At 45.5% G+C, this 10,382-nt stretch overlaps 1 protein-coding gene across 1 annotated transcript; it reads left to right on the plus strand.

Moving 5' to 3' along the window:
• The first annotated feature begins 380 nt into the window (after positions 1-380).
• On the plus strand, positions 381-6,284 carry LOC128413346 (somatostatin). Its single transcript, XM_053387387.1, has 2 exons — positions 381-704; positions 5,746-6,284. Exons 1-2 carry the CDS (start codon positions 564-566, stop codon positions 5,956-5,958), a joined length of 354 nt encoding a protein of 117 aa, XP_053243362.1. The 5' UTR covers positions 381-563; the 3' UTR covers positions 5,959-6,284.
• The last annotated feature ends 4,098 nt before the right edge of the window (positions 6,285-10,382 follow it).

The following is a 10,382-nucleotide window of genomic DNA, read 5'->3' on the forward strand; positions in this document are numbered from 1 at the left end:
ACCCGACGCCCACTCCTCCAGGCCAAAGATCTCCCCTGTGCGTTCGGACTTGCGAGCGCGCCTGTGGGAACTTTGCGTACCGATTCTCCGCTAACAGGGCATCTTTGCGGCCAGCGAAGAGATTTGGGGTTGCGTGTGTGTGTGCGCGCGCGTTGCGTGTCCTGAGGGAGCAAGCGTCGCCATGCCTCCTCCTCCTGCTCCTCTTCTTTTAGCCCTCCCTCTGCAGACACGTGTCAGCCCCCTCACTTGGGGGGTAACAGATCCGCGCGCTTAATGGGGCGTCAAAAAGCGCCGGGCGCCTTTTTGCGGGGAGGGGGAGTTGATACACCCCTTCCTTGACGTCAGCAAAAGGCATTATAAAAGGGGGGCGTCGGTAGAGATCCCAGAAGCCACGATCTCCCCCCGTGAGCTTAGCAGCGATCCCAAGGAGCGCAGACGTCGCAGCAGCATCAGCAGCGCCACTCCACCTTCTCGCTCCGTCCCGTCGGGCTCTCGTGCGCTCTTCGCCTCCTTTCTCCGCTCGCTTTCCCCGGGAAAGAGCTGCTCTCTCAGGCTTCGCCAGCATGCTGACCTGCCGCCTCCAGTGCGCCCTCGCCCTGCTCGCCTCGGTCGCCCTGGCGCTGAGCACCGTGGCCGCCGCCCCCTCGGACCCGAGGCTCCGGCAATTCCTGCAGAAGTCGCTGGCTGCAGCGGCGGGGAAACAGGTAAGGGACCCAGGAGTCCGAGGGAGGGTGGAGGGAGAGAAGAGCGTGGGAGCAGAGCTAGAAGGAAACCAAAGAGTCTCTGAGCAGGTGCAGAATCCCTTTTCCCTATCACTACTTCGAAGCAGTGGGAGCTGCTGGATCAGACCTGCTTCCCCCTAATGCAGAGGTAGACTGCCGCTGTCCATAGAGGTTCCATCCCTCAGTTCTATAAAGAGCTAATACGAACAGCAGAAGATATCCCAAATGGGTGTTTGGAAACAGGTTGTTTTATTTTATTTTATTCATTTAATAAGATTTCCCCCAGAAATGGTAAATCCGGATGAACTGGGTGGGGATACTTGTTGGCATTTTGATGAAGCCCACTGCACCACGGAACTGCTGAGTTAAGTGTCGCAGGTAGCACTGACCCCTCAACAAACATCGGGTTGGAAGCACCCTTACATGCACTTACTATTTGCACTCAGGTGGGGGCTAGATGACCCAGACCTTCCAGACCTTGTACTAGATGACCCAGACCTTCCAATTCTGCAGTTCTACAGTCCTACAGTTCTGTGATTATATGCCTAAGCTTGTGCTGTAGGAAGTCTTTAAGAGCACAAGAAACCTGCAAGTAGACAAAGGCATTAAACGAGCAGCGTGAACTAAAAAAAAAATCAGTCCTAAAGCCAGCCTCAGATGCAACGACACCACAACCGAAATGAATCCCGCTCGCTGATATAGACATCTAGGAGATATGGCTGAGAGAAGCAAATTACAAAGATCCTAGGACTTCCTCGACAGTTTGGGTGTGTCTTAGACTCAACTCTGATCAGGGGGAAGCCTGTAGCTCAGAGTCCAAGCACGCCATGCTCCAAGGTTTAATTCTTGGCCAAAGCTCAGTGACAGAACATCTGCTTTGCGTGCAGAACGTCCCAAACTCAATTCCCACTGTCAACCTCTCCAGCTGGGAGAGACTCCTGCTGGAAACCACAGAGAGCCACTGGTCAGGGCAGACAACAGTGGGCTAGTTGGGTCAGCAGGTTCTGACAGTATAAGGCAGGTTCCCATGCTCCTTTTAAACCAGACCTTAATTCGGGACCATGAGAACTGGAATCTGTTTTATTTTTCAGCGGAAGAGTTCAGTGGTAGAGTATCTGCTTTGCTTGCAGAAGGTTCCAGGTTCAGCCCCCAACATTCCCAGGTAGGGCTATGAATATCCTCTGCCCGGAACCCTGGCGAGCTAGTTCTGCCTGCCATTTGCCCCTCTCTCTCAGGCAGCCTTGCACTGGCCCGGAGCGCTGCAATTCCCCCACCCCACATTGTTGTCATCAATTTCAAAAGCACAAATAAACACATGCAAAACTAGAGAAAAGCTTCCCCGGAATTTCCTAACAGCAGAAAGCATTTCTATGTTTTCACCCAGTCCTTTTATGTAATAGGGAACCGGCCAGGGCTAACAGAGTTGTTTGGTGCGGAGCTCTCCGTGGTGCTGAAAAGAACATCACTTCAACAGCTCAGCCTGACCAAGGCTACTCAGAAGGAAGCCTTGCGTCCTAGCGAGTGTGTTTACACTGCAGGCTTAAGAAAGTGACCAGAGGGATGTTGAAGAGGGGAAAGGAAGTTGGCTTCGAAACCATGTAAGAGCACAGAGTTTCAGGGGCCAACTGTGTTAGCGAGCATAGGAACAAAGAAAGCTGCCTCACACCGGCTGTTGGTCCATCTTTCTCAGTATTATCCACAGTGATTGGCCGAACCTTTCCAGGGTTTCAGGCAGGGAGTCTTCCCCAGCTACCTGGAGATGTTTGGGTTTGAATCTGGGACCTTTTGCCGGCAAAGCATGCTCTCTACCACTGAGCCAAGCAAACGTTTGAGCTGCACAAAATGACTGAATGCAATAGTGAGATGCGAATACAGTGGTACCTCGGGTTAAGAACTTAATTCGTTCTGGATGTCCGTTCTTAACCTGAAGCTGTTCTTAACCTGAGGTACCACTTTAGCTAATGGGGCCTCCCGCTGCCACCACCATGCCATTTCTGTTCTCATCCTGAAGCAAAGTTCTTAACCCGAGGTACTATTTCTGGGTTAGTGGAGTCTGTATCCTGAAGCATCTGTAACCTGAAGTGTCTGTAACCTGGGGTACCACTGTAACTCTTTTTTAAAGGTGCTGGTCCAATAGCTGGATAATCTTTTAAATTTTCCTTGTCTTTCCCACTGAAAATCTCCACCAGCTTAAAGAGCTGGTTCATACATGCTGTGACCCACCATTCTGAGTGGATCCAGATTCCTGCTTCCTTCTGCTTTTCTTAGATGCTGCCTTCTGCAATAGCTGCATCCATTGGAAGCTGGTTTGTACTGAGTCAGACCATTTGGTCCCTCTAGCCCAGTGTTGTCTACACTAAGTGGCCATGGTTCTGAGGCATGTTTCAGGTGGGGAGTTTCTTCCAGCCTTAAGTGGAGACAACGGGGATCGAACCTGGGACCTTCTGTGTACCAAGCAGATGCTGTACCATTGAGCTAGGATCCTTCCATTTGGCAGTGGGAGCCAAAGGGACTGAGGAATGGCAGGTGCTGGCACTGCCCTCCACCCCCAAGCCACGAACATTTTCCTTTCAGAAAATGTGATGGCCTCAAAATCCACTACATGGTGAACCTCTCTAGATGATGGGCCTCCTGTTCAGGGCCAGTCCTACTGCGGGTGGTGATCATGTGGAAGATCCAAACCAACCTCTTTTCCTTGGATCAATTATTGTACAGATCACAGCTTCATCTGCAAATAATTGGGGGGGGGGGATAGGAGAGGGTATGAGGTGAGATCTTCAGGTCTGCCTTGGTGGATCTGACGAAAGTTCCCCTAGTCCAGCATTTGCCCGCAATTGCCAGCCAGAAGCTCCTGGAAAACTGAGAAGAAAATTACTTACTATTTTCAGCTGTTGTTTGTCAAAGCTGAAACCTCACCTCTGGTACTGAGAGGCAAAATGTGTCTGTACATGGAGACGGCTTTAGCTATTTTCTTCAGCAACCGCTTCTGGATCCGTCTTATATGATCTTATCTAATACTGAATTCGGACCCCTGGTCCATCATCTTGCTCAGCATGGTTGACACTGACTGGCGGTTGCTCCTCAGGGTGTAGGTGGGTTGTCTCCCAGCCCTATCTGGAGAGGTTTGAACCCGGGGTCCTCTGCAAGCCAAACAGATGCGCTCTCTCTCTCTCTCTCTCTCTCTCTCTCTCTCTCTATCATAATATTTATTAATTTTCAATAGACATAACAAAAAAGAGAATATGCAACAACACAATAAAAAAGTGAAAAATAAGAAAAAAGAATAACAAACTTAACATACCTAAACAGAAAAAAAGAAACTCAACCAATTAATTAAAATCCATTTTCATAAACATTTTAGTTGACTTCCTCTAATCGCCTCCATCTGAATTTCCTCTTAATTTGAATGTAGCAGTTTCCAATATCATTATTTCATAAAACAACATTACAGTCATATTCCAATTTCTTTACCTTTCTTATAGTACATTTTCTTATTTATACATTTAAGTCTAATTTAATCCTAAGCCTGATTGGTTCTTTCAAGTGGTTACATATCTTTAATATTAGAATATTTATTCAAATAGTCTTTAAATTTCTTCCAATCTTCTTGGTAGTCCTCTTCTTTCTGGTCGCGGATTCTCCCGGTGAGATCAGCCAACTCCATAAATTCCATCATCTCAAACAGATGCTTTCTCATGGAGATATGATCCTTCCCAGTTAGGAACATGAGAAACTGTGTTATAATGAGTCAGATCAGTGGTCCATCCAGCTCAGGAGATGGCAATGGCTCTCCAGGGGCCTTTCCAAGGATGGAGTGGGGAATCTCTGGAACACAGACCAAACATGGCCCGCCAGGCTCCTCCATCCAGCCCAGGCCACACCCCCTCTTCCCAGACCACACCCCTCCCCAGCTCTTCTTTGTGCCCTCCTTGAACACTTTTGCCTGACTAGAATGTCTCCTTGAACTTGCCTGCCTCAATGGAGGTGTGTGGATAGGGGCATAGCCTACCATGCGAATGTAAGATTCACACCTGTTGCTCCGCCCTCTGTTGTCTTTGGCTCCACCCACTACCGGCATGTGACCACCAGAACATTTCCCATGAGGTCATGTGACCCTCGGGCTGTGAAAGATTCCCCACGGCCATTCTAGGTCCTCTTCAAGCTGTGCCTTTGTCTGAGATGAAATGAATGTAAATAGAAGGCATTGTCCAGGGATACAGAACCAATTTCTGCCCCAGTGGCTCATGTGGTCATCATAAAAAAAGCTATTGACATGAGCCTCTCTCTTGTCTGATATGCAATATTGGTTAATTGGTTTTTTTTGTCAAAAAGCACAAACATAACAAAAAGAGAGAGAACAACAACAACAACCGAAAGTGTAAACCATAAAGCATCTCAGCAGCCTGGGAGGACAAAAGGACAAAGATATAGTGCATTCATTTATTTTATAAAACTGATTGTAAAAGAAAACCTCAAAGCAGTTTACAAAGAGAATACAGCAAAAAAATTATCAATCAAATCAGTTAAAACAACACTTTAAGATATTCAAAAGGTAAAACTGGCAATGAAATGAACTAAAAACAGACTTAAAAGCATTAGCTGTCTAAATATCTGGGTAGGTTTGTCCAGACAAAAATGTTTTTTGCAGGTGCTGAAAAGAATACTGTGCAGGTGCCTGTTAATAGGCAGGGAGTTCCAAAGTGTAGGTGCTGATTTCTCACAAATGCAGAATGAATGTGGCACCTGTAATGGTACCAGCTGCAAAGGAGTAATCAAGTATTGACTCACACGAAGATTCCCTTTTAACAACAAACAAAATAAAGGTATTCTCTACCTCTGAGTCCCATCGTTATTGAGAATAGAGTTTCTGTGAAATCTGGTATGAGCCAGACATTTGCACCTACTGGTGGCACTGAGCTGCAAGGAATCATGCCATATAGCAAGATATATACTGAGCTCAGTCTCTCTCTCTCTCTCTCTCTCTCTCTCTCTCTCTCTCTCTCTCTCTCTCTTTCTCTCTCAGGAATTGGCCAAGTATTTCCTGGCAGAATTGCTCTCAGAACCAAGCCAGACAGACAACGAGGCCCTGGAATCAGACGATTTGTCCCGTGGAGGCGAGCAGGATGAAGTGAGGCTGGAGCTGGAGAGATCGGCCAACTTGAACCCAGCTCTGGGACCCAGGGAACGCAAAGCCGGTTGCAAGAACTTCTTCTGGAAGACCTTCACATCCTGTTAGCTTGGGAAACCTCTTCCTTTCCCCCTGTCTCCACCTCCAGCCCCTTCTTTCTTTCCCAGTCCCTTCATGCCAGGAGCTGAAGACTGTATTGTATAAAATTCATTGTTAAGGTAACATGAAAAGGAAAAAAAAATACACCTCACTTTGATTTTGAAGTTGTTTTAATAAAACATTCAGTTTCAATTGTACACAATTTCCTTGGCGTTTGTGATTTCTGACTATTTCTTCATGACACACTGACCCCCACCCCCCCATCCCACATTGCAAGTCACTCTGATGTGCCCTTTTAAATCCCTTCTTGCAATAAAGTTTATGCTTCAAAGTGTCATGGTTATAAATTTTCTTTCTGTCCTTCTGTAGAGTTCAGGTGAAAAAGTGGTGTCATGATGGAGACCTCTAAAACTATCCTTGACTATGGTCATCTTGAGTTTCTCTGGTTTAGGAGGATTGAGTCCAGTGCAGGCTCTTCAATTTAATATTTGTTTAAGTGGAGATGTCAGGAGGTCTTTTACAGGCCAAGGACATCCTTGAAGAAGAAGAAGAGTTTGGATTTGATATCCCGCTTTATCAATACCCTAAGGAGTCTCAAAGTGGCTAACATTCTCCTTTCCCTTCCTCCCCCACAACAAACACTCTGTGAGGTGAGTGAGGCTGAGAGACTTAACAAAAGTGTGACTAGCCCAAGGTCACCCAGCAGCTGCATGTGGAGGAGCGGAGACGCGAACCCAGTTCACCAGATTACGAGTCTACCGCTCTTAACCACTACACCACACTGGCTCTCCACACCACACTGATGTTGGCCTTCATGCTTAAGACGTGTGTCTGCAAAAAAATAAAAAATGAGAAGGAATTTCCAGAATGATTAGACACGTACCATTTTCACAGATAAGACATTTTGGCAGTGAAATAAACTGACCACACAAATGTTTTAAAGTATATTGGCTCTCTCCTGAAGATATTAAAATTTGTCCTGGTGAGAAGCAGAAAAGTCAGCTATCAGTAGCTGTTAGAAAAGAGAGAGACACCAATGAGATGAAACCTTTCTAGCTCAGCCTTCCATAACTCAGTGCCTTCCAGATGTTTTGGACTACGCATCCCATAATTGTTAGCCACATTTGGCCATGTTGACCAGGCTGGGTGGGAGTCCTAGTCCAAGAGATCTGGGTTGGAGAAGGCTGTTTACATTATCTGCTAAGGTGTGGTTTGGTAATTAAATATGTTGTTCTGAATATCTTTCATAAGAAAAGCCTGCTGCCTCAGGCCAATGGCCCATCTGTTCCAGCATTCGCCAAACATATTCTGCAAATGTTGGGAAAACAGTTCCCACCAGTCCCGGCCTGCACTGCCATAACAGTTGGGAAGTTCCACGTTCTCTTGTTTTGTCTGTTTAAAACATGTTGCTAGACCACAAGGATGAAATGCATTGGAGGAGATGTGGAGTATCATTAAGGCTTTCTTTTTATTTATTAATTGCTGTTAATAAATATTAACTGCTGCCTCCCTTGCCTTGGGAGGAGTGGGGCTGAAGCTGAGCCGTATCGTGAAATCAGTGGACAAATGGGTTTTTCTGAAAGGTTCCTGAGCGATGTCAAGGAGAAGTGGAACTAAACTCAGGGCTAACATAAACTCTTGAATAATATCTCCTCCGCGAATGATAGATTTCCCTGAATCATATCAAATACTGAAGCAAAGTCTCCAGTGCTTGAAAAAACAACAATCATCTCTCATGCAAATTATCCTAGTAATTAATGACAATCATATACATCAGCAGAGGATGTAACCCAATGTCCAGTACTGTGTTGAAAATATCATTCCCGCATGTTGTGTTCTGGACTGGCCCAGAGTTGTCCGGTAGCCAGATCAGCTGCTTGCATTGCAGAAAGTCCCAAGTATCTCCCTTCAACACATTCACAAAAACTTGGCTCTCAAGTGACAAGGAATGGAAAAGACCCTTGTCTCCCTTGGATCATACAAAGCTACTGCCAGCTAGAGTTGGAAAGTTGCAGCGATGGGCTGATCCCTTAAGAGGCAGCCTCATGTCTTCACCATCAAATAATTTTTCCCTAATTAAAAACAAGAAAAGATGTTCCGTTTATAAAGGACATGCTTATAATGGAGAGCAACTTAGAGTCTTCTTCTTTTTCCTCTTCTTCTTCTTTTTCTCCGTCTCCTCCTCCTTCTCCTTCTCCTTTTTGGCTCCCCCCTTTTCTTTTGAATAATACTTTATTTAGAATTCAACAATAACAAAGGGAAAAAAACCACAGTAGTTGCTACATTACAATTAACCAATTTTAACAATACATAAATAGTAATAGAAATAGTAATAGAAAAACTACACAACACCACTTTTAACTTACTATTACACTTTTATCTCTTTCTTAACATATCAAAAAGAGAAAGACCAAGAAAAGCTTATTTATCTTCTTGCCTTATAAGTCTTAAGAACATAAAAAGAGCCTTCTGGATCAGGCCAATGGCCTATCTAGTATCTGTGGGAATGTTCAGGGAGGCAGGAAAGGGTACATTGTTTATTACTATCCTTCCTAACTTGCGCTAGCAAGTTCCTTAAGTTTTTCTCTCCCTCTCTCATAACACCAGAATTTAATACCCTCCTAGTGTCCCAATTTTCCAGGGACAGACCCGGAATAGCAAAAGCCACCCCGGCGTCTGATTTGATCTCAGAATGTCCCTCTTTCCCCCACCAGTGCTGGCGCCACCAGGCTCAGGGAGGACGATGAGCTGGCACTTGTTCCGACTGCGGCAGTGGCAGCAGCAGTGGCAGCAATGAGGGAGGATTCCATTGCTCTCCATGGACTGCCACTGCCAGCTTCCTCCTTGGGGAAGCTTGTAGCAACTGCTGGAGAACCGGCAAAGAGGAGGAGACGAGGCTGCAGCCAAGGCCCAGCCTTGCATGATGGCTCCGAGGGGCAGGCAGGGGCTCCATCTTGCCCTTGGGATTGTGGGTGCCTGCCACCGCAACTCACATGGGTGGCATCACACGGCTGCAAGTAGCGTGTGTGACGTCGCACACACTAAGTTTTTTTTTAATGCAACTTCACAAATTGTTTATTCAGTCAGAACAAATTATCAGTATGCCATTAAGTTATGCAAATATGCAACTCGGTTGTAACAAAAGTCTAGGATCGCATCCTACACTTACAAAGTAACATTTATTGGAAAAAGTCAGTAGCAAAAGAGCATATACGATGAAAACTGCATGCCAAACATTAATGTTTTTCTAGCCAAAGGAAACAAAACCAAGACATTGTCATATAAGTCTTCATTGGAAAAGAATAATAACTGAAATACTGAAATGCATAATAAATTTATCAGAACAAAGAAATTCTTATACAAATACATTTCCTATTTAGTTTCCCTTTATAAAAGGCACTTTGTTTATAGCTAAAATTGATTAATGCTCTTGTTAAGCCTCTCTTTATAATCAATGTATTTCAAGTTTTCTGTAAAAACCCCTTAATATAAACATTATTAGTGTGTATTTTTGTATTAATCAGTTAACCATTGTCTTTTCTATTTTAAAATAAGGTTCTTGAGTGCTGGAAAAAACACTGATTTTACACATAGTACTTAGTATCAGACATATGACTTCATGGTGCCATAGCACAATAAAAAAATTCCAACTCATTTTCCTTGTCACACGCACTATTTGAGACATGTGCATGTGATGTCGCATGTCCACATTGCAGTGGCGGTATCTCCTCTTCTTCCTGCTCTCTGTAGCCTTTTCTGTGGGGGACTCTGTTAGAATTTCTGCTCCATGTTTGCAGTCATGGGATTTTTGTCTATCACATGACTGTGTTTGTTTTGACTCCACAGAGTGGGAAGTGACGGAGACAGGATGTTTGTGTTACTGTGTTCCGTGAAGTATTTCAGTATGTCAGAAGTTCAGCCTACACTCGAGTAGGACCCTGGCAGAGACACATGCCCGACTGGCATGTTCCCTCCCTCCTGGTCGAGCCCCACTCCCCCAGAAAAGGGTGCTTCACCGGCTGGCTGCGGAAGGCAGAGCTGAACTGTGGGTGCCCGGCCCCCACAATTATATTATTGTGGGTGCCCAAGCACCCATGGCCCCCTGGAATTGGCTCCCATGAGTAGGGGGCAGGACTGCCCTGGGTGGGAAGAAAGGGGAGCTGAGTGGACTGCAAGAAGTCTTGATATTTTTATAAAAATGCTTTGTGCATCCATATCTAATCTTGCCCCTTTCTAAAAGTGATTTATTGGTGTGTGTACAATGGTACCTCAGGTTACAGAGGCTTCAGGTTACAGACGCTTCAGGTTACAGACTCTGCTAACCCAGAAATAGTACCTCGGGTTAAGAACTTTGCTTCAGGATGAGAAAAGAAATCGTGCTCCGGCGGTGCAGCGGTAGCAGAAGGCCCCATTAGGTAAAGGAGTGCTTCAGG

Source organism: Podarcis raffonei, chromosome 5 (genome assembly GCF_027172205.1).
Source record: "Podarcis raffonei isolate rPodRaf1 chromosome 5, rPodRaf1.pri, whole genome shotgun sequence".
Taxonomy (NCBI): Eukaryota; Metazoa; Chordata; class Lepidosauria; order Squamata; family Lacertidae; genus Podarcis; species Podarcis raffonei.